The sequence below is a fragment of the Desmodus rotundus genome, chromosome 3, assembly GCF_022682495.2.
Source record: "Desmodus rotundus isolate HL8 chromosome 3, HLdesRot8A.1, whole genome shotgun sequence".
Classification (NCBI taxonomy): domain Eukaryota; kingdom Metazoa; phylum Chordata; class Mammalia; order Chiroptera; family Phyllostomidae; genus Desmodus; species Desmodus rotundus.
Genome location: NC_071389.1, coordinates 97,551,670 through 97,577,271, shown reverse-complemented (window position 1 = coordinate 97,577,271; position 25,602 = coordinate 97,551,670). Strand labels below are relative to the sequence as shown.

General features: G+C 39.4%; 1 protein-coding gene across 6 annotated transcripts in view; it reads right to left on the bottom strand.

The window, feature by feature from the left end:
- The window catches only part of LIMS1 (LIM zinc finger domain containing 1), a 155,719-nt gene that overhangs the window by 66,188 nt on the left and 63,929 nt on the right, over nt 1–25,602 (bottom strand). The window contains exon 1 of one of the 6 annotated variants that reach the window (XM_045189154.3): nt 22,101–22,373. The exons of 3 other annotated variants lie outside the window; for them this stretch is intronic. In XM_045189154.3, the coding sequence (XP_045045089.1) occupies nt 22,101–22,201 (101 nt within the window). In that variant the 5' untranslated portion in view covers nt 22,202–22,373. Of the gene's footprint in view, nt 1–21,939; nt 21,963–22,100; nt 22,374–25,602 lie in introns of those variants that run through there. 2 more of the 6 variants (XM_024552358.4, XM_045189156.1) reach the window with 2 other exon arrangements.

Here is a 25,602-nt window from a genome sequence, read left to right as displayed (position 1 = left end):
TTGCAGATGACATGATAGTGTACATAGAAAATCCGATGGACAGCACCAAAAAACTACTCGACCTAATAAATGAATTTGGCAAAACAGCGGGATACAAAGTCAATATTCAGAAATCAAAGGCATTTTTGTATACCAACAATGAAATATCAGAAACAGAAATCAGGAAAAACATCCCATTTGATATAGCAACAAGAAAAATAAAATACCTAGGAATAAATATAACCAAGGAGGTAAAAGACCTGTATTCAGAAAGCTACACAATGCTGAAGAAAGAAATTAATGAAGAGAGAAACAAATGGAAACATATACTGTGTTCATGGATTGGAAGAATTAACATCATCAAAATGGCCATACTACCCAAAGCAATTTATAGATTCAATGCAATCCCTATTAAAGTACCAATGGTATATTTCACAGATATAGAACAACACTTCCAAAATTTATATGGAACCATAAATGACCCCGAATAGCTCCAGCAATTTTGAGAAAGAAGAACAAAGTAGGAAGGATCACAATACCTCATCAAACTGTATTACAGGGCACTGTAATCAAAACAGCCTGGGAGGATTGGGAAGATGGCAGCGAAATAGGTGGGAGCGGAGTCCACTTCTCCCTGCACAGGGGTGAAACACCTAGCCGATCTACTGAGGAACAAAGCGAACAGCCAACAGAACCCCAGTGTTTATGAAGATAGGAGACCAAAAAGTACAGAGATCACTGAAAAAACAGACGGTAAGGAGATTGCTTCAGGACAAAAAGGTCCCTGGGACCATTGCAGGAACCAGGGAAACTGCAGTCCCAGGCCTGCACCTGCTGGCCTGGGAGAGAGCCAAGTTAATGGCTTCCTCCCCTACCAAACAAGGTTTGAGCAGCACCGAGAGAGACCTGGTTGCTTGAAGTCCCAGGGAGAGGGAATAAGCACAAAGTGGTAAACCCACGGAGATTGTCGGCATCAGCTGGGGAGAGTTGAGAATTGGGCCGTGTCGGGCCCTGTCCTGCACAGTCCTCTGTCTAGCTCCATAGGTGGGCTGTGTGAGAGGACAGGCCTTTCCTTGTATAGAGCGGCAGGACTGAGCAGGAGGATTTTCTCAAAAAGAAAAAGACACTCACGGGCAGTTTGGGGAATTCTCCTGCAGCAGCTGCTCCAGTCTCCTCTCCACTCGGCAGCCCCATGCACCTGGGAAGGTGTGGGGGGGGGGGGGGGGGCATCGAGGTCAAATCCCAAGAACCGGGGAAGAGTACGCACCTTGGAGGGCCTCCAGGCACACATTCGAGGCATCAGTGACAGTGCCCCACCACAGAAGGCCCCACGCTCCCATCCATAGCCCAGAGGTGGGTGAGTGCTTGAACCTGTGGGTCCCTGGGTTCCTGGAGAGCTGGGCTGGAGGCTGCCTGAGTCCTGGTGGGGAATGGACAAGAGCTGGGCTAGGCCCCCGGAGTTGGCTGCAGCCAAAAAGACCAGCAAAACTGGCTTGGCCAGTTTGAAGCCAGTGGGAGGATTTTTTTTTTTTAAGTAATTCTTTATTATTATTTTTATAATTATTTTTTCTTTTAACACCTTCTTCCTCTCTTTCCTTCTTTCTTGTTCTATTCCTTCTTTCTGTCCATTTATACCTCTTCTTCCTTCCTTCCTTCTTCTTCTTCTTTTTTTTTTAAATTCCCACTAGTAAGACAATAAAACCTGGAACTGTGAAAAGACCAGAGTTGGATCCAAACAGGGGACATCCAGAGAACTTGCAATTTATTGTATATTTGTATTATTATTTTTCATTATTCTTACATCATTCATTTTATTAGTATTTGTCTATTTCTCTTCTTTCTGTTTAGTGTTCTTCGCTTGATTGGTTAATTTGCATTGTTTGACTGGTTTCCCCTTGTTCTCTCTTTCATAGTGTATTGTTAATTAACTGTCATTCACTTCACTTGTGTTCCATTAGCACGCTGGTCTAGGACCTATACTCCCTATTCTAGTTACCCAGATCACATAGATTCTGTCATAGGATTGTTGCTCCATTACTACTGTAAATAATAGCTGTTCCATACATCTGTAAATACTACACAGAACCCTTCCCAGATCTCAGCCCACTTCAATGTTTCCTGAACTTTATTACTGTTGTGGTTCACTCTATTCTCTCACACATTACACTTACTTTCTACCCCTTACTCTCACTTTACCTCATAATCTGACCCCCCACAACCTCACAGCTTTCTAGACCCAACTCACAATACTTCCTCCCACCCCCACCTGCAACAGGAGTCTTATCTTCTTTCCACCATTTCTAAAAATGGATAGGTGGGTGAATTATCACAGTTAACACTACACACATCCAAAGGATCTCCTATCTCTTTTCTAAGGGCTGGTACTTTAAATATTATACAATATACTCCAGCTGTCTTAAACCATTTCGCCTTCCCACTCCAACTGATCACAAAAAAGAGTAGGTAGAAGCTGTGAATACCAGAATACCTGCTGGAAGAGGAAACCCACCAACAAAGGCACAACCAACAAATAACAGCAGAAGAAGGTGAAGGAGGGAGTGTAAGCCACACTAACTCAACCCAGGACCTATCTGGAAATACAACTAAATAGTGGAAAATTACTAAGAACAAACGACTGAACAAGAGCAAGACAAAACACTCAAAACTTTGTACACACGGAAGAACCAGCTCCAACACAACCTGCCCACACCAATACAACAGAATACAAGAGGTGGTGGACAGAGTGACCCTCAGTTAACCAGCTGGTGGGAAGGGCCCACCAAAGAAAGACCCAACAACTAAAAACCAAAGACATACAAAGAGCCAACATACACCACAGCCCAAGATCAGTAAGCTCGGGAGATCAAGGAGACTGTACCACTGAATTTCACAGGTATTCTACCACAGAAGTTTACACCATAAATGTAGGGGGTCAGAACAGAGCAACTTAAGAAGCAGAGGCTAACAGGAAGAATCTCACAAACAATGGGAAGACAAAGAAACATTCCCCAAATGAAAGGAAAGGAGGAAGTCTCAGAAACAATGCTGAGTGAAAAAGAGGCAAGTCAACTATCAAATATTGAGTTCAAAGCATTGGTTATAAGGAAGCTTAATGAGCTCAAAGAGAATTGCCAAAAACTACAGGGAAACTACAATGAACTCATTGAAAAATATATCAACATGAAAAAGGAAATAGAAACTATCAACAAGGGCCAAGAGGAAATGAAGAATACAATTTGGGAACTGAAGAACACAGTAGAAGGAATGAAAATCAGACTTGATGAAGCAGAGGATCGGATCAGCGAACTGGAGGCCAAGGTAGAAAAAAACCAACCAGAATGGGCAAGAAAAGGAAAAGAGGCTCAGAAAGAATAAAGAGGGGACAAGGGAAATACAGGACAACATGAAATGGAATAATATCTGTATAATAGGGATACCAGAAGGAGAAGGAGAAGAGCAAGGGATAAAAAACCTGTTTGAATAAGTAATGATGGAAAACTTTCCTAATTTGATGAGAGAAAAAGTCACACAAATCCAGGAAACACAGAGAGTCTCAATCAAGAGGAAAAAGAGGCCCACTTCAAGACACATCATAATTAAAATGGCAAAATTCCAAGACAAAGAGAGAATCTCAAAGGCAGCAAGGAAGAAACAGGAAGTAACATACAAGGGAGCCCCGATAAGGTTAGCAGCTTACTTCTCAATGGAAATGCTCCAAGCCAGAAGAGAATGGCAAAAAATATTCCAAGTAATGAGAACCAGAGGCCTGCAACCAAGACTACTTTACCCAGGAAGGCTCTCAATCAAGACAGAGGGCCAAATAAGGAGCTTCCCAGACAAAAGAAGTCTAAAAGAATATACCTCCACCAAACCAGCTCTGCAAGAGATGCTAAAGGGACTGCTTTAAGGAAAGGAAGGAAGGAAGGAAGGAAGGGGGGGTGGGGAGAGAGGACACACAAGTACAAAAAAACGGCAATGAATAAGTAACTATCAATAATAACCTTAAATGTAAATGGATTAAATGCTCCAATCAAAAGATACAGAATAGCTGAATGGATAACAAAGCATGACCCACACATATGCTGCCTACAAGAGACCTGCTGAGAACCACCCTGCCTGGTTTCAGAAGCTGTAACCCCCCATGGTTAAGGCTGAGTCAGAGACCTCGGGACCATAAGCCACTAAGGAGACAAAGCTTATCTCCCTGGCAGGGGTGCCATCTCTGCCCACTTTACCTTGCTTGGCCCTGAGTTTGACCGGTTAGCCAATGACGGGTAAGATTCCTCAAAGGAGGATCAACCTAAGACAGGCTCTGGTCACCATGAATAAGCTTGTAGGGAAGGACTCGGGGGGCTACAGGAAAAGGCGGTGATGGACCCTCGCCCCTCGGCTTTGACATAGCCTGAGTCCTCATTCTGTCCGCAAGAAGTCTCCTAATCTCTTGGCTGCCTTACTTCCCTTGCCTGACTTAAGCCTGAAACAATGACAGAGGGCGGTGCAGTCCTGTGCTGGAAAGGGCAGATTCCCTAGGGAATCAGGCCTAAGAAAGAATGCATAAAATCCTGTTAAACCTGCTTTGTTTATATCCTCAGGTTAAATGATAAGGGTCCAAGCCTAAAATGAGTTTGTTTCCCAAAGTTTTATAGCCCTTTAACTAACAGACCCTAACTCAAAATAAGCCCTCAAAGTTCTCTATATATTATCTATTCTTTGACCCTTACTGCCTGACAATGATTGATGAACTTCACCTGTATTCCTGTGCAAAATGAACCTAATAAAAGCCCATGGAGGAAAAGGCTCTTGGCCCTTCTCCTCTGAGAGATCGACCACCTCTCCTCCCCAAGGAGATCATGTCTTGGTAGATTTATTCTGATCCGTGGCAGACAGGGGGCTCCATGGTAAAGCTCCCCCACAGAGACCCACCTCAGGACAGAAGACCTACACAGACTGAAAGTGAAGGGCTGGAAACAAATCTTCCAAGCAAATGGACAGGAAAAAAAAAGCAGGGGTAGCAGTACTCATATCAGACAAAATAGACTTCCAAAGAAGGGCCATAAAGAGAGACCCAGAAGGTCACTTCATAATACTCAAAGGAAGAATCCACCAAGAAGACATAAACATTGTAAATATATACGCACCCAACATAGGAGCACTCAAATACATAAAGAAAATATTGGAGGACTTCAAGAAAGATATTGACAGCAACACAATTAGAGTAGGGGATTTCAACACCCCACTGTCAGAGGTGACAGATCTTCCAAACAAAATATGAACAAAGATATTGTGGCATTTAACAATGCCCTAGATGAAATGGACTTAACTGATACATATGGAGTCTTTCATCCCAAACAAGCAAAATAAACATTCTTTTCAAAGGAACATGGAACATTCTCAAATATAGATCACATTATAGGACTCAAAACAAACCTCGACAAGTTCAAGAAAACTTAATCATATCAAGCATTTTGTCTGACCACAAGGGACTGAAATTAGAAACCAACCCCAAAGGAAAAACCCAAAACACTAAAAAACATGGATATTGAATAGCATGCTATTAAACAATGAATGGGTGAAGAATGAGATTAGGGAAGGAATCAAAAAGTTTCTGGAAACAAATGAAAATGAACTCACAACAATCCAAAACCTATGGGACACAGCAAAGGCAGTCCTGAGAGGGAAGTTCATAGCAATACAGGCCTACCTAAAAAGAATAGAAACATTTCAAACAAACAACCTAACCCTACACCTAGAAGAACTCGAGGAACAACTACAAAGACAACCCAGAGCAAGTACAAGGAAGGAAATAACCAAGATCAGAACAGAATTAAATGACATAGAGACTAAAAACACAATTTTAAGGATCAATGAAGCCAGGAGCTGGTTCTTTGAAAAGATAAACAGTATCAACAAGCCTTTAAGTAGGCTCATCAAGAAAAAACGAGAGAGGATCCAAATAAACACAATCAGAAATGAAAGAGGAGAGACTACCACTGATATCACCAAAACACAAAGGACTGTAAGAAATTACTACAAAGAACTATATGCCAAGAAATGTGAAAACCTAGATGAAATGGACTAATTTCTAGAAAAATATAACCTTCCAACACTCAGTGAAGAAGCAGCAGAAAGCCTGAACAGACCAGTAACACCCGATGAAATTTAAACAGTAATCAAAAAGCTTCTGACACACAAAGGCCTGGACCAGAGAGTTTCATAGGAGAATTCCACAGATCATTTAAGGAAGAGCTAACCCCCATACTCCACAGATTATTTCAAACAATTCAAGCAGATGGAACACTCCCAAACTCGTTTTATGAAGCCAACATCATCCTAATCCCCAAACCAGATAAAGACACAACAAAGAGAGAAAACTTCAGGCCAGTATCACTGATGAACATAGATGCTAAAATCCTCAACAAAATATTGACAAACCGCATCCAGCAATATATTAAAAAGATCATATACCACGATCAAGTGGGATTCATCCCAGGGATGCAAGGATGGTACAATATTTGCAAATCAATAAACATAATATACCACATAAACAAAAGCAAAGACAAAAATAACATGATCATATCATGTTTTTCCACATGATGAGATGTGGAAAAAGTATTTGATAAGGTACAGCACCCATTTATGATGAAAACACTGAACAAAGTGGGAATAGAGGGAGCATTCCTCAACATAATAAAGGCCATACATATATGAGAGACCTACAGCCATCATTATACTCAATGGACAAAAACTTAGAACTTTCCCACTAAGATCAGGAACAAGACAAGGATGCCCTCTCTCACCACTCCTATTCAACATAGTATTGGAAGTCCTAGCCACAGCAATCAGACAAGTAAAAAAGAAATAAAAGGCATCGAAATTGGAAAGGAGGAAATGAAACTGTCACTGTTTGCAGATGACATGATAGTGTACATGGAAAATCCTATAGACTCCACCAAAAAACTACTCGACCTAATAAATGAATTTGGCAAAACAGCTGGATACAAAGTCAATACTCAGAAATCAAAGGCATTCCTGTACACCACCAACAAAACTGCAGAAACAGAAATCAGGAAAAAAATCCCATTTGATATAGCAAAAGAAAAATCACGTACCTAGGAATCAACCTAACCAGGGAGGCAAAAGACCTGTACTCAAAAAACTACACAACATTGAAGAAAGAAAGTAAGGAAGACACAAACAAATGGAAGCATGTACCATGCTCATGGATCGGAAGAATTAACATCATCAAAATGGCCACACTACCCAAAGGAATTTATAGATTCAATGAAATCCCTATTGAAGTACCAATGACATATTTCAGAGATATAGAACAAACAATTCAGAAATTTATATGGAAGCATAAACGACTCCGAATAGTTGCAGCAATTCTAAGAAAGAAGGACAAATCAGTAGGGATCACAATACCTGATATCAAACTGTATTACAGGGCCATTGTAATCAAAATAGCTTGGTATTGGCATAAAAACAGGCACATAGACCAATGGAATAGAACAGAGAGCCCAGAAATGAACCCAAGTCTCTACCGTCAATTAATATTTGACAAAGGAGGAAGAAGCAGAAAATGGAACAAAAATAGCCTCTTCTACAAATGGTGTTAGGAGATCTGGACAGCTATGTGTAAAAAAATGAAACTGGATTACCAACTTAGACCATACACAAAAATAAATTCAAGGTGGATAAAAGACTTAAATATAAGTCGTAACACCATAAAAGTCCTAGAGGAAAACATTGGCAGGAAAATCTCAGACATTCCACACAGCAACTTCCTCACAGACACGTCCCCTAAAGCAAGGGACATAATGGAAAGAATAAGCAAATGGGACCTCATCAAAATAAAAAGCTTCTGCATGGCTAAAGAAAACAGCATTAAAATCAAAAGAGAACCAACTATATGGGAAAACATATTTGCCAATGATACCTGGGACAAGGGTTTGATCTCCAAAATATATAAAGAACTCACATGACTCTAAGAAGACCAACAACACAATTCAAAAATGTGTAAAGGACTGGAACACACACTTCTCCAAGGAGGACATACAGAGGGCCCCAGAGACATATGAAAAAATGACCAGTATTGTTAACCATCAGGGAGATGCAAATTAAAACCACAATTAGATACCATTGTGAGAACTGTATCTCATAAACAAAGCAACAAACAACAAGTGTCAGAGAGGTTGTGCAGAAAAGGGGACCCTAGTGCACTGTTGGTGGGAATGCAGACTGGTGCAGTCACTATGGAAACAGTATGGAATTTCCTCAGAAAACTGTAACTGGAACTGTCTTTTGACCCGGCAATTCCACTGCTAGGGTTACATCCTAAGAACCCTGAAACACCAATCCAAAAGAAACTATGCACCCCAATGTTCATAGCAGCACAATTTATAATAGCCAAGTGCTGGAAGCAGCCTAAGTGCCCATCAGTAAATGAATGGATCAAAAACTATGGTACATTTACAGAATGGAATTCTATGCAGGAAAAAAAGGAAGGAGCTCCTACGCTTTGCGACAATATGGATGGAACTAGAGAGCATTATGCTAAGTGAAATAAGCCAGGCTGTGAAAGACAAATACTACATGATCTCACCTTTAACTGCAACCTAATCAACAAAACAAACAAGCAAGCAAAATATATCCAGAGACATTGAAATTAAGAACTGATAGCAACCAGAGGGGAGATAGGAGGGGATAATGGGGGTAAAAGGGTGAAGGATTTACAAGAACAACTATAAAGGACACATGGACAAAACAAGGGGGTGGTGGAAACAGGGGAGGGAGGTGGGCATGGCCAGGGTGGCTGGAAAAGGCAGAAAACTGTACTTGAAGAACAATAACATTGAAAAGTATTTAATAAAAAAAGAATAAATGAAATAATGCATTGAAGTGCTTCATACAGTACCTGGCATGTTTTAAGTTTCCATTAAATATTAGTTGTTATCATCATAGTTATTATTAAATACTAATTTGAAATGTACCAGAAGCCTTCATGGTTCTCTAAATATTTTATATGCATGACTAAAAACAGGCCAGGCAAAGCATCAAAAAGCACATGTTAATTTAAGTATCTATATCTCATTGCAAATTAGATTTGAAGTGTTTGTACATTTTTTAAACTTTTCTAAAAATTTTCTTCTGAAACACCAATTTCTATTGTGTTTTCAACTTCTCTTGCATTTCTTCTAAAACACCAATCTAATAACTCACTCTTCCTGAGGAATAAAGTCTGATACCTGAACAAAAAATAATAATGATAAAAAAAACTAGCGATAATATATAAAAGCATGGTAATGATGAGAGCAGACAGACCCACTCATTCCCCTGATGGAGTGTTACTGGACCTCTTTGGTGTTCCAGTTATGAAGTTTTGCCTGCTCTGTGAAAATGGTCTTTCTCCTCTGCCAGTTGGCACCAGGGCTTTTCAGTGAAGGGCACCAAAGTGACCCGTTGGAGAAAAGGGTTTTGCATCCTGGCCCTGCGTGCTCACTTGGCAAGCTCCTGCAGCACATAGAACTGGGGTTAGGACTTTCTTCCACACTAGGCTCCTGCAGCATACAGAACTTTGTCAGTGTCCAGCTCCCACAGGCAGGGCAGCCAGAAGCAGCCAGAGGCAGGCAGCCTGCAGCACACTAAAACCCTCCCCCCCAGCCCCCTCTGGGCAGTTCTGTAATAGAATGCTTCTGGTGAGACATCTCACCAGAATGGCCTTCCCTGGCACCCTAGAGGGAGGGTATTCTAAAGTTCAGATTTCTAGCAAGTTTTGCTGGCCTGGCACCAAGCAACTTCTCTGCCATTCTGAGAGCCTGTGCAGTGTGTCCTGTGGGTGATGGGTGGGCAGGAGCTTCTCCTTGGGGGTTCTATCTCAGCCCTGGAGTAGTGGCTGCAACTTGTAGCTGCTATTCCTATACTCTTGAGTATTCTCTCTACTTCTTACTAGCCAATCCCTTATTACCTCAACCCCCTGCTAGAGTTAATAATTCTATCTTTATATTAAGTCATCTTCCTTGTTCTAATTACTGTGTGGTTCTTCACTCCTGATTGAACCCAGGATACAAGAGGCTAAAGTCAGGATTCTGACTGTTCGTAGAACCTCATGGGCCCTTTATCCAATATGAAGGACATGTCTCACTTAGCAATTCAAAACAATTGTATCTGCCTTTGAAACTAGGAAGGAATGGGAGGAGTACTAGGACAAAAGGCCCATTTTCAAGGCTCTCTTTGCCAGAGCTAGCTAGACCTCATATCTCATGACTGACTTTCGTTTTATGAGCCTCTATCCTCAGGATGAGAAAATTAGTGGTAGTACCCTGAAAGCACAGAGACTCTGGGAACTTAAGAAACAGGATATGTCAGACCTCAATGACCAGACTGTGCACCCAAAGATGACACTGAAACAAGTTGCAGTCTCTACAAGACCAACTGAAATATCCTTCTCTACAACCATTCCAATCTCCTAATAAAAGCTCAAAGCCCCAACATTTCGCTGTTGGCGTATCTCTCTAAATCAAGCCCCTCTCCTCTCTTGGAACTTGAAGAAAAACTTTACTCTCTGCACTTTCTTCTCTTTTGAGAATTCTTTCACAGCCCGCATCACCAACCACCCTAACATTTTGGTGGTCTGTATGGGGACATTCTCTATTTCTCCCTCTCCTCTGTCCTTTGGGACATGCGACTAGGTAAGCTGTGGGCAGGGGATGTTCAACCCATGCTAATCCCCTAACCCTGTCTCTGCAAGGTTTGGACAGAGTATTCTAATCCTTTTCTGTCTCTCCAGACTCTGCAGACAGCCTCCTCCTCACCCCCTACATGGTCAGCGATAGGCAATTCTCTCTGAATCTTGGGATGAAAACATTAGCTTTGTTGAAAGTGATAGATTAACCTCCCACCCCAACCCGTATTGTTGTCATAAACCCCAGTGTCAGGGTCTATCACTTTCCCAGGGTTTCGGTTTGGGTTGTTCCAACGGGCCCTGAAATACCTCAAGGATTTATTCTCTCATCTTATAAAAGTTTTCAAACTAATTAGGTCTATTTAATATGCTCAAAATTACATGGGAAGCTTTGCCAAACAGAATAACTATATTCTGGTTGTAGATAAATTATAAGGTGATAGTTACCTTAAGAGAATAAAGTTAGAATTGTGTCACTTATCATGATACATACACAAAAAATTAAACTTTGATTACTGAAGATTTAAAACACATTTAAACTAGAGAGAATAGTACAATGAATCCCCATCAAACCTATTATTTTGATAACTCCAAAAGTTGTCAAATCATGACCAGTATCTAGTCTTCAGATAAAATATTTTGAAGCAAATTCCATACATCATATCATTTGAACCATAAATTCTTCAGCATGTAACTTTGACATGTATTTTAGCTCTTATTTTCTATAGGGTGTAATGCAGCAACACAGCGAATTTTGAAGGAAGCTCAGTACAGACATGCTTGAATTCCACTGTTTCAAAATTGCAGACTCCTAAATAGGGGCTGGCTGACCTCCACTACCTTTTAAGTCATGCTCTCCTAAGCTATGATGTCCCAGTAGCTGCCACAGGAAAGACAAAAGGAAGGTGATCAGGAAAAGAATCCAGAATCCAGAGTCTACTATTCAGCCCCTCCCCCCTTCTCATATCACCTTCACAGACCATCATTGCTTTTATACCACAGGCCCCAGGGAAATACTGTCAGGAAAAAAACGATTCTCTGAAAACCTTTTGACTAGAACTTCTGATCCTTTTCTGAGATTCTTAAACGAAAAACTTGCTGTATAACTGCATTTTTTCGTTTGTTTTGTTTTGTTTTTGTCTCTTCTTGTGACAATCAGCAGCTCTAAAAAATGCTGACTGTCTTTTTGAAATGGTCCGATACTTCACCATTTCTATTATGAGTGAAAGTTAACTTACCGGTAGGTACCACTTTAAACTGATAATTAAAACAATCACAGTGTCTCTATGTTTTGCAGAAGACCATCCTAGGACGAATCTTGCCTAAAAACAATCCTACGAGTATTTCATTTCCCCAAAGACAAGGCTGGAACATTACAAATTAGAAGCTCACACATAACCTCATGGTTCCTTTCTAGTTCCATGCATACTCATACTTCTCAATAATACTGTCATTTTTTTCATTCCCATTATGCAAAGCAATCAGAACTTTGACAATAAAATGTACAACTTCAATTTATTGCCAATTGACAGTGCTTTCTTTAAGTAGTTATTAACAGCTAATAGCAACACTGAGATATACAGGTGACAGCAAAAAGTCTCTGCTTAAACTGCAGAGCTGGTTATGGTAGCCACAAAACCTGTCAATATTGCTTTAAGCAACTATGATCAAAGAAGCATTGTTATTTTTAAACTGAGTAAAAATAATGTCATATATATTTTTAAATGTTTATTGTTGTTCAATTACAGCTGTTCACTTTTCCCCCCATTACTCTCCCCTGCCCTACACACCCCCACCTCCCACACTCAACCCTCCCCCCTTCCCTGTTGTCCTTGTCCATGGGTCCTTTATACATGTTTCTTAACTTGATGCTTTCCCTTCCATTCCCCATTATCCTCCACCCTCTCCCCTCTGGATCACTGTGAGTTTATTCTTTATTTCCGTATCACTGGTTATATTTTACTCACTTGTTTGTTTTGTTGATTAGGTTCCACTTATAAGTGAGATCATATGGTATTTGTCTTTCAGTGTGTGGCTTATTTCACTAAGAATAATGTTCTGCAGTTCCATCCATGCTGTTGTGAAGGGTAGGAGCTCCTTCTTTCTTTCTGCTGCGTAGTATTCCATTGTGTAAATATACCACAGTTTTCTGATCCACTCATTTACTGATGGGCACTTAGGCTGTTTCCTGCACTTGACTAATGTAAATAATGCTGCTACAAACACTGGGGTGCATAAGTTCTTTTGAATTGGTGTTTCAGGATTCTTTGAGTATACTCCCAGCAGTGGAACTGCCGGGTCAAAGGGCAGTTCCATTTTTAGTTTTCTGAGGAAATTCCATACTGTTTTTCACAGTGGCATCACCAGGCTGCATTCCCACCAACAGTGCACTAGGGTTCCCTTTCTTCCACAACCTTGCCAGCACTTGTTGTTTGTTAATTTGTTTATAATGGCCATTCTGATTGGTGTAAAGTAACATCTCATTGTGGTTTTAATTTCAGTCCCTCTGATGGCTAGTGATATAGAGCATCCTTTTATATGTCTCTGGGTCCTCTGTATGTCCTCCTTGGAGAAGTGTCTGTTCAGGTCCTTTGCCCATTTTTTAACTGGATTGTCTGTCTTCCTGGAGTGGAGCTGTGTGAGTTCTGTATATATTTTGGAGATCAAACCTTTGTTCGAGATATCATTGGCAAATATATTTTCCCATATGGTTGGTTCCGTTTTTAGTTTGCTGATGTTTTCTTTAGCCGTGCAGAGCTTTTTAATTTGATGTAGTCCCATTTGTTTATTCTTTCCTTTATGTCCCTTGCTCTAGGGGACACATCAGTGAAAATATTGCTGCGCGGAATATCTGAGATTTTCCTGCCAATGTTCTTCTCTAGGACTTTTATGGTGTCATGATTTATATTTAAATCTTATCCATATTCAGTTTATTTGTGTGTGGTGTAAGTTGATGGTCAAGTTTCATTCTTTTGCATGTAGCTGTGCAGATCTCCCAACAATATTTGTTCAAAAGGCTATTTTTACTCCACTTTATGCTCCTGCCCCCTTTGTTGAATATTAATTGACCATAGGGACATGGGTTTATTTCTGGGCTCTCTATTCTGTTCTGTTGATCTATGTGTCTGTTCTTATGCCAGTACCAGGCTCTTTTGATTACAGTGGCCTTGTAATACAATTTAACAATCAGGTATTGTGATCCTCCTGCTTCGTTCTTCTTTCTCAAAATTACTGAGGCTATTCAGGGTTGTTTATGATTCCATATAAATTTTTGAAATATTTTCCTGTATCTGTGAAATATGTCATTGGTATTTTAATGGGGATTGCATTGGACCTATAAATACCTTTGGGTAGTATGCCCTTTTGATGATGTTAATCCTGCCAATCCATGAGCATGGTACATGCTTCCATTTGTGTATTCCTTAATTTCTTTGTTCAGTGTTGTGTAGTTTTCTGAGTATAGGTCTTTAACCTCCTTGGTTAGGTTTATTCCTGGGTACTTTATTTTTCTTGTTGCTTTAGTAAATGGGATTTTATCCCAATTTCTGTTTCTGATACTTCGTTGTTGGTGTACAAACATGTCTTTGATTTCTGAATATTGACTTTGTATCCTGCTGTTTTGCCAAATTCATGTATTAGGTCAAGTAGTTTTTTGGTGGAGTCTGTAGGGCTTTTTATGTACACTATCATGTCATCTGCAAACAATGACTCCTTTCCAATTTGGATGCCTTTTATGCCTTTTCTTGTCTGATTGCTGTGTCTACAGCAGTCATATTTTTTATCTTCAAAAACAAATACTGAAATATCTTTGCATATTATAAAATACACCAAAACATTTCACTACTTCAACTAGAAAGAAGATCCTTGTTTTGGAGGGAGGTTTGGAAAGAGGTTTAGTCACAGTCTTGTTTTGAAATCCCCATTTATGCTAAAACTATAACTAAACATGTAGCCCTTAGAAGGTAATATTTTAGTTTGGAAAGAAAACTCCAAATACTCTATTCTAATTTCCCTGCTTCTTCAATAAATGATCTAATAAAAGGCTTTCATAGTTCATTTTGCTAATTTACTCATTCACAAATATTAACTGAATGTCCACTAGTTTAAATTATGGTAGCCAGTAAATGAGAGTTAGAAATGACTCTTGGCCTGGATTTGATAGTCACCTTCACACAGATGTTATCTGAAGCCATGAATACAAAGAGCTTTGGAAATACTGTAGGGACAACAGAGAAGAAAGTTAAAAGAAGTAATAACTAGTATGAACATTAAGAAAAGGCAGTGCTGGAGAGATGAAGGAAGGAGAAATTTTTAGGAAGGAGGAAGTATTACTGTTATGAAATTTCAAGGGGTAGTAAAGGGAAAATAATGATTTAGGGTGAAACCCTTGGGACTGGGAAATGGGTTCCCCTCCCACTATAGACACTTCCTCCCCTACCAGCTAGCAGTACAGTGCCGGCACCTGACCTGGGCTCTGCCAACACCATACTCTTTCCTGGTACAACTTCAATTGTTGCCCTTGGCCAGCCTGTCCTACCAGTGGAACTGTGTCTATGCTGTCTGCTGCCCTTGGCTCCCGCCCATTCTAAGTCTAGTTCTTTAATCTCTCATTTCTGTCAGTTCTGTGAGGAACCTGAAATCGTTCCAATAAAATTCTTTTCTGTGTAAGTTAGCCAGAGCCTGTTGCTGTTGCTGTTGCTCTCCACTGATCAAATGATGTGGGTCAGTGATGTGGTGGGGTCAAAAGCTGGAATGAAGAGGATTAGGAATGTGGAGTTAGGTAATAAGAATCCAAAGTTACGGTGTGGCTCGAGCCATCTGTCACCTAAGGGAAGTGGGAAGACAGCAAAGATGCTAAATAAGTAGGAGTTAAATATGAGCAGCCCTTTGAGAAGCAAGACTCAACTAGGAGAGTAGAGGGACAAACCTTAGAGATGAAGGGTGCCAGTAGGACCAAAATCAAAGGAATCAAATTGAGATAAAGAGAGGAACAACTGTACTAGTTTCATAACTTTCCTATAAATCTAAAATTATCCTTAAACAAAGCTTATTTAAACAAAAATAAGCTGCGGATGAGGATACAGAGAAAAATCATACCACTTAGTTTAGATAGTTTCAGAAAAGTAAGAGAGAAGCTATGGACAGGACAGTAGGGTGGTGTTAAGAAAACCAATGACAAGAGAAGTTTCAAACAGTTATATAACTGTGAGTGTGATGAGAAAAGACAATAAAATAAGAACAGGAACAATGCTTAGCAGTAACCAGGAAGTTGAAGGTGTAGAACAGAAATCTGTTTCACATAACTTATTCACCCAGAAATTACGAATTTGAGAGTGATTTGAATTGAAAATGGGTCCAGGGAATGATAATAGCCCTGAACAGCTGGCCACAAAGAATGTAGGGCATTAAACACAGCAGCCAGAAGAGGCAGGCAGACTGGTCATGAAGGAGGGTTTTGGAGTCAGAAATATTGGAGGGAAAGGAAAAATCTCACTACTTACTATAAATGTGTAAGAGGGAAGACTGGATTAAGGCTGCCGTCAAAGAGGGAAAACAATCTGACAGATGGTCTGGATCAGTGATATGTGACCATAAGGATCAGCTGAGACATGCTGATATGAGGGAATATGTTGACAACAAGCTGTCATGATTTTCATTTTTTCATGCACACAGTGAACTTTTACTGAGTATCTATTATGTAGAAGCCACTGTGAAGGAAAAAATCAGGGGGAAAAAAACTCACACAAATGATCAATGCACAGCTTTGCCTTTACACATCTTATACTGCTAGGAGCTGAGAAGCACATACAACTAACAGTAACATAGGCTATACTGTGTCCTGTGCTCCCACAGAAGCATGTGGTGCTACAGAGAGCAGGGGGATGTATGATGAGAAGAAATGGGCTGAGATCTCCAATCCCAGTCTTACCCCTTCAATTGGATAAAGGGAGGATTTAACAAGAGAACATGTAAAAATGTCCAACAGTGCTAGGTTCACAGATGTTCTACAATACGTGTTAGTCTCTTTCCTGGTTTCCCTTTGTTTTTACTCAGCAAATATTGACTGAAGCCCAGCAATAAAATAATAAGTGAAAACTGAAATCAGGGACAAATATAGCAGAATGGAAAGAAAACATGGGAGACAGATGTGGCACTCTACTCATTTATGAAGGTGCAAGCAGACCTCGAAGGACAGTGGTCAGTGATAGAGATGAGATGACTCAGAGACATATATTCTGAATGAAGAGAAACAGAAGGCTGATCTAACAAGCAGGTATTTGATACGATTTGGTGGTATTCTTATTCCCTGTGCACTGCATGTGAGTGATGTTGGGCATCCTGACTTCATTTCTCCTAGGATCCCCACTTGGAGTTAATTACATAGTTTACCCCTGGGTAGAAGGCAGTCCCTAAGACAACCTCTGACCCCACCTCCTGGTATTGACAAAGATTCTCTCCTTGACCATAGTCTAGTTAGGCTCTTTTGAGCTCTCTTTTTGACTAGACCCTGACTTTTGAGCTTCCATGCTTGCCTCTACATTTTCCAGTTTTAGCAATAACCCTGCTAAGTCAGTTTAACTACAATCCTCCATCCTTGATATCTGATCACTCTCTATATTGAATTGGGTCCTCATCCTCCACTATCTCCCAGGTAATGTCTGATCACCCTGCCTGTCTTCATCAAGAATTCTGTTAGAACAGTTTCACCAGAATCCCTACTGACTTTTGATGTTTTCTCTCAGTAAATTTCCATATACTGATTCTTACTGTTCGCCTTGGCTAATCCCCACTTTTCCTTGTTGTATCAGGAGTTCAGCCCAATCTCTCCCCTACTGCAAAATACCATTGCAGTGGTCTCTATACCTATCTCAATGGTCCTGAATAAAGTCTGCCTTACTCTTCTTTAACAAATGTCATGAATAATTTCCTTCTTTAACAGCATTCATACCTTTGTGTAACCCCCCCCCCCTTCCTGAGTATAGGCTAGACTTACTGGCCTCTAATAATGAAAACACGGTATTGTATTCCCTTTGTTTTATTCAATAAGTGTTTTCTTTTTTTCACAATTTTTAAACTTTATTTTTATTTTTAGAAAGAGGGGAAGGGAGGGAGAAAGAGAGGGAGAGAAACATCAATGTGTGGTTGGCTCTCATGCACCCCCAACCAGGGACCTGGCCTGCAACTCAGGCATGTGCCCTGACTGGGAATCGAAATCAGTGACCCCTTGGTTCCCAGTCTGGCACTTAATCCACTGAGCAACACCATCCAGGGTGCAACAACTGTTTTCTTATCACAGCAAAAGTGATAACAGGTCATTTCTGAGATCAAGTTATAAAAAGACTGTGGCTTCCATCTTGAGCTATCTGTCCCTCTCTTGGATCACTCCCTCCATTTGAGCCTTAAGAAGAATGCAGCCCTAATTGAAAGCCTAACAGCAATCTCATGAAAGAACAGTGGTCAGAGGCATTGAACTAAGCTGTACCTGAATCCTGGCACGCACACACTATGAGATAACAAATGTTTCCTGTTTTAAGCCTACAGTTAGCAAATTAATACTCATAGGTATTAAAATCTGGTTCACTGTCTGCTTCTGTAAATAAAATTTTGTTGGAACACAGAGTGACACTAATTCATTTTCATATTTTCTATGGGTGTGGTCATACAATAGCAGATTTGAGTAGTTGTGACACAGACTGTACAATCTGTACCATCTATAAAGCTTAAACTATTTATTATTTGACCCTTTACAAAAAAGCTTGCTAACTCATGTTACCTCTTAAGTTTTTGGGTAATTTGTTACTCAGTAATAGATAATTAATGCACTCTGCTCCTATAGCATCTTGGTCATTCTTCTAACAAAACAGTATCTCTTAATTATCTCTGAGCCTATCTTTTCCAACCATACACTAAGTTCCACGTTAGCAGATAATTAGTGTTTTTTTTTTCAGGTACTTTCAAGATCATAGTTTATTTATTACTTCAGATAAAAACATAGTATACATATTATGGAATCCCTTAAAATTCAGATCTTAAGTTATACACAATGTAGTACTTTTGCATTGAATGTTAACCAAAAAAATCTCTACATACTTAAAAGCCCCATTATTAACATGAACTATGGTAATAAAATATTTGACATTTAATTTGTTCAATATACAGTATTTACATTATGAAAGGAATTGTGATATAATAAAGTGATAAATAAATAGTAAAAATAAACTTTAAAAATCAAAGGTTTATATTCTTACAATGTGCCAATTGTCATAATTGTATATAAAAATTAAAACATAGCAGAGCTTTCTGTTATAAAGTTCTTAATCATCTGACCTTAGTCATTACTTGCTAACAATTTACATGAAGCGTCTGCTATAAGTGACATTTGATTTTTTTCTTCCAAGAAAGTGTAAATAGATGAATGAGATTTAAGAGAAGACATTAATTTACTTGTGATCAACAAACAACAATACGGTACAAGACTAGTACTGGTCACAAGCCTCTTCCCTATAGAAATGATAAAACAAAGCAAAAACAAATGCAAACACAGTGTCATGAATGGCACAGCTCAAAGAATCTTGGGACCAATCAGACACACCTCTTTCTCTTTCCATGATGAGAGGAGAGGTCTATTTTGCCCTCAAATAATAAAGTGAGAGACACCAGGTGTAAAACTGATTAAATCTTGCAAAATACTAAAACAGAGGCCGGAAGAAGGGGTAATTTATATATAATTCAAACTATATACAGCATACCTGGAATGTAGCCCATCCCAAACCCGCTTTGTGAAACAACTGGACCTGTATGATTTCATAGTTAAAGTTATAACAAATAGTGTATCAGATTTCCATGGGAAGCAAAATTCGAGGGGCATTTTGTATTGTTTACTATGTTACTATGTTACTATGTTTAAAAATAATTTTCCTAAGTATACATCTCAACTGAGGTCTATGTATAAAATATCCTAATACATACAGTTTTTTACCTTTGGTAAATTAAAGGCCTTTCTGTGATTTCTGTGTGAATTGTAGGCAGACTGTGAGATGTACACATGCATATGGGAAAAACTCAACCTGAGGTAATACAAAAGTGTACATGTGAAGAGACTGGAGGTACTTTGAAAGACAAAGCACACCAGAAACCCAAAATAGGTAATAGTGAGAATGAAATGCCAATATGGCAGTAAAACTTTTTTAAAAACAGAAAGAGGAAGGACTCTTGTACCAGCAGAATCCTGCACTCATTAAAAATAATCATCTATTATTTTATAAAACAAAAGCCAATGTTGGTATAGAAAAGTACAAATTGCAGAAAACTAGAAGTCAATAGAATAGAAGTAATCAGCTTACAGAGAAAGGAGAACATGTCACTCTGAGCAGAGCTACTTGGTGAATGCTGCCACCACCGCCCACAGGACCTCACTAGTGCTGGCCTTCAGACATCCCACTTCGGGATCCCTCTCTCTCTTCCTCCATCCCCCACTCTCTAAAATCAATAAGCAAGTCCTCAGGTGAGGATAAGAAAAAAAAGAACAAAACAGAAATAGACTCATTGGTACAGAGAACAAGCTGATGGCTCCCAAAGGGAAGGGTGTGGAGGGATGGGGAAAAAATAAAATAGTAATACAAATTTAATATAAGTTTTAAAAAAACTTTCTTGTGGACCAGAATAGAAACTTCTCCAATGAGGACACACAGATGCCCATAGACATATGAAAAAGTGCTCAATATCACTAGCCATCAGAGAGATGCAAATCAAAACCATGATGAGATATCACCTCACACCTGTCAGAATGGCTATCATCAATAAATCAACAGACAACAAGTGCTGGCGAGGATGTGGAGAAAAGGGAACCCTGGTGCACTGTTAGTGGGAACGCAGACTGGCACAGCCACCGTGGAAAACATCATAGAATTTCCTCAAAAAATTAAAATTGTAACTGCCTTATGATCCAGTGATTCCACTGCTGGGAATATACCCTAACAAGCCCGAAACACTAATTCAAAAGAATGCATGGACCCCTTTGTTCATGGCATTATTTGCAATGCCAAAGTGTTGGAAACAGCCCAAGTGCTCATCAGTAAATGAGTGGATTTAAAAACTGTGGTACATTTACACAATGGAATACTACGTAGCGGAAAGAAAGCAAGGAGACCTACCTTTAGCAACAGCATGGATGGAACTAGAGAATATTGTGCTAAGTGAAATAAGTCATCGACAAAGGAAAAATACCTTATGACTTCACTTATAACTGGAGTCTAATGAACAAAATAAACTAATGAGGAAAACAGAACCAGAGGCATGGAAATATGGAACAGACCAATAGCTGTAGAGAGGAAGGAGGGAGGTGGAGAACAGTGGAAGGGGAAAGGAGTAGTCAAAGAACATGTATGAATGACTTATGGACATAATGGAAAGGGGACTCACTGTGGGCAAGAGGGGTGGGCTGGGTAGTAAGGAGCAAAAGAGGAAAAAAAGAAATTGGGACAACTGTAACAGAATAAACAATAAAAGATAAATACTGCTTAGAAAAAAAAAAGATTCCTTGTAACATTTTCCCTGTCAAATTTAAATAAAGAATTTAAAATAAACTCTAAAAATGAATTTATAGAAAAAAGAGCAATAGTACATGACATAAATATTCCTCTTATCACCTAACTGGAACATTCACTTGAAAGACTGTAAACAAATTAAGTACTATACAGTATATGAAGTAAAAAGAAAAGGAAGTTTCTCTTTACTGCAGCCTTCTGTCAGCACTAAAACAGGAACACTTTGTTTCAGAAACACAGACTTTAGGGTATTTTAACACTGTGTGTTAAGCTGTATTAAAGATGCAGGGGCTTTACAGTACCTAAAATCTTAAAAAAAAAAAAAAAACCACAGTTAAAAAAAAGCCAAAATTGTGCTGTTTCAGGCAAATTAACTTTGAAAACAACCCCCCCCCAATGTTTTTAGTTAAAATGGTCTTGTTATTTGATGCCCTTCCTTCCTAAGTTACCTGCAATAATTTCTCTGCATTCCTTTGTGAAATCCATTTCAATAACAAAGTATCCTGTATGAACACTCCCTGACCCCCATCCAAAACACCACAAACTATACTCACCATAAAAAATTAAGTAAGAACTCCTCACAGAAACATGTTCTAATAAACCAAAGCAATCTATTTTTAAGCCAGGGGGATAAAATCAGTTGTTTCCTATTTTAAATATTACTGCGGTAATTATATAGTTTTTAAAGACATAAAAATACCACAGATTTGGGGAAGAGCTAAAACAACTTACAGGATTTGTGAAGAAAATGAAAAAAGAATTCTAGTTTTGCACAGTTCCAATCAAGCACAAGAGGTTCCTAGTGGAATCTTCTCAATGTGTACTCCCCATTACTTCATCCACTGCAATCATTAGGTGCCTTGACCTTTAACCAACCATGACTTTGCACTCACCTTATCTCTTCCTCCCCAGTTAGTCTCAAACTATCAGCACGATCTCGTCTTCTCCTGTAAAGACCTGAATGTGAAAGCTCTTTAAGCTGTAAAGCAGTCATATTTCTCTCTACAAATAAATTACTGACATTTTAAAGTATTTATGGCGAGCAGCATGGCTCCCAGGGCTCAGAAAGACAATGTCTCTGCTGCTGAACCTCAGCACATCTGCCCCAGAGTTAGAAACCTCCAGGCAGGCCAGGCACTGAAGCACAGCTTCCTGTTTCTCTGCTGGTACACACCCTCCTCAGCAAGGCCCGGCTTGCCTTATCTCTGGGCCTTGTACCTTGGAGGAGGTGTGTTTGTGTGTGTGTGTGTGTGAGGGGTGGGGGTGAGTGACCTGGGTTGCTCACATGTTTACTAATAAGAAAATTTTAATTGTTATGAACTATACCAATTCCTTTGTAAATCTTTCCAACATCATTCTGCATTAAAATTGAGCTAAAGCTAGGGCTCAGGTGGTTGGAACCTTATTTATCCCCCGCACAAAAAGGTTGCAGGTCCGATCCCCTCCAGGCAACTGACTGATGTTTCTCTCTCACCTGAGTGTCTCTGTCCCTCTCCCACCTCCTTCCTCTCTCTCTAAAATCAAAAAAGATACCCTTGCCTTATCTCTGGGGATTAAAAAAAATTGAGCTGAAAAGCTCCGGTAAAGTAATGACTAAAGAAGAGCCCTGCTCTATTTTATCTGTCAAAAAACCATTAACATTTCACAAGTAGCTGTCAGTTTAAATAAGTGCCTGGCCATCAGGAGCTTTTTGGGACATCTTCCTTAAAAAGGCAAGGGTCGAGGGTTGAGGGGGGAGCAGAACTGTAAGGGAAGCAGTCCAATTCCTCCCTCTCACACTACTCTAAATCCTCTTTAGAAAGGAAATGTCTTTTTCCCCATTAAATATGACTCAAAAATTCTTAACTGAAAGAAAGTTAGTTTCTCCTATCAACCTCCATTTAGTGATTTTCTAAATCTCTAACTACCCATTCTGCATATTCCCCTATCATAAAAAGTGTACCCCAATTTAATCACCATTGTGGTTCCTACCCAGCCCCTGTATTTATTTATCTGTGTATTTGATCCCAGATAGTGACAATGTAAGAAAGGGAGTTTGGTTTTTTGGAACAGGGTATGTATGGGTGAGTGTTTGCAAGGGGGGTTGTGTATAATGATGGGGAGATAATATGAGGTAAGTTCTTTTTTTCTTTTAAAAATTTTTTATTTTTCAATTGCAGTTTACATTCCATAGTATTCTCTATTTATTTCAAATGTACAGCATAGTGGTTAGAAAATCATGTACTTTACAGAGTGGTTCCTCTGATGCTTCAAGTAGACAATTGGCACCATACATAGTTATCACCATATTATCGACTACATTCCCTATACTGTAATCTATAACCCCTGTGACTATTCTGAAACTAACAATTCATACTGCTAATCCCTTCACCTTTTTCACCCAGCTCCCCACACCCCTTTATCATTCAACTCTAAATATTAGTGCAAGAGCAGGCAGGGTTCCGGCCTCCAATCTAATTGAATCCCACTCAGTATGTATCAGCATATCACAAACACAGCCTAGATCCTTTGCAAGTTCTTAGCCAATAGTTTGACTTTATGGTCCCAGTAATTTCTCTCTCAGTAGTTTGTATCAGCTTCTTTCCATTCTAAAATACCCCAACAACAAGAGCATGAGAAGTGGGTCTGAAGCTTTTACACCTAGAATTAAAAAGTTAATCTATTCCCCTCTCAAAGAGAATCTATATTATAAATACAAAAATCAAGGTAACCCCACAAGGAAAGTGGGGTATGTATCTTACTCCTTCACTCAGGATATGCAGATAATAGCTTGATCCCCTTAGGGATACCATTCCTCACCCTGGTTCCCAGGCCCCAAAAGTAAACAGACAACTTTCTATTGCTGCCACCAAAACATAATGTATGTTTTTAAAGATGCAGGAACAAAATTACTATTTTGTCGCTACACTAGATTTAATTAGTGATAAAAGATGTTAAGAAATGTGACAGATTTATCTCTTCCTTGCCCTGGAAGGAGACAGACAAAAGAGCTGACAGATAATATTAGGTGCCTGTGGAGAAACAGTAGCAGAAGAAAGCCCTTCCATTATACACCACTTTATACCTTCTTAATTTTGAATATACTGCCTATTCAAAAATAAATAGAAATCATTTAGATCCTAGGGCTCTGTCTTTTGTACGAGCCCTAGGATCCTACGGAGGTCTAAAATACAAAAAAGTTTAAAGTTTACAGTAATGGAAACATAAAATTAAGATTCCTAAAGGGCCTAGTTCTCACATTTTTGTCAAGACAGTGAAAAATGGAGAGAAGCAACCATCAATCTTTAATTTTTTCACTCTAAGCACCGAAACAGAATAGATGCCTGGTGAAAACATACCAAGTAATTCACTGAAAACACGTAAACTGCAACATTAAATAGGACTTGTTTCTATAGAAAAAAATTTAAATGAGCTTGATTTTAATTTTTTAAAAAATTTTATTTATTCATTTTTAGAGAGAAGGGAAGGGAGGGCAAAAGAGGAGAGACATCGTATGCATGAGGAACATCAATCAGTTGCCTCTCGCACGTGTCCCAACCACACGCCCCAATCAGGGACCACCTGAGCAACCCAGGCAGGTGTCCTGACCAGGAATCCTATCAGCAACCCTTCGCTTTGCGGGACTATGCTCAACCAACTGAGCCCCACGGGTCAACGTGAGAGTTTTATTTTTAAAGAGCTTTTTAAAAAGTAATGTGTCATGCTGAGAAGAAAAGAGCTTGGTAACTACTAAAGGTTAACAAGACAGAAAACACCTAACTGTGTAGGACACAAATCTTCTATTTGATGAGTCTAAGAACAAAGGAATGTGAACAAAAAAAGAAGTTCTCTAGCTATATAACAAAAAAACAAACAATTTTTTGCCTTCTAACTTTTAAAATGGCTGTACTGACGAATAGGAATTTCAGTAAATCAAAGCTTTCATTCTAACAAAACTGTCACAACTGAGTAAAAGTAAATTCTGGGGCTTTGGAAAAAGCTCTTTTAAACCTTTTCATTGAAAACAAAGAGACATAAAAAAAGGCTTCTTCTTTTTCCCCAGCAGCCCTTCGAATGTGCCTTAACATTTTACCTGTCTAGTTCTTCTCCTAGTTCTTTCTACTAGGAAAAACGACAACACAGGCACACAACATGGGCACCACACCATTTCTGAAAGGGAAATGCCTCTAATATACACCACTGACTGGCTTATGTTGCAGCCAGATTACCAACTCTTCCCTTGTAACATAGTGTTCCTGTATATTAGCAACAAGGTAGGGAGAACACACCCCTGAAACACACAGTAGGGCCTCCACAGGCAAAAGCGGTTTCATGTCTTCATTTTTTTTCCTTTCATATTTTTCTACAGAAACAGAGTTATCAATTGTGCCTGATTCTCAGATCAGGCCCATTTAA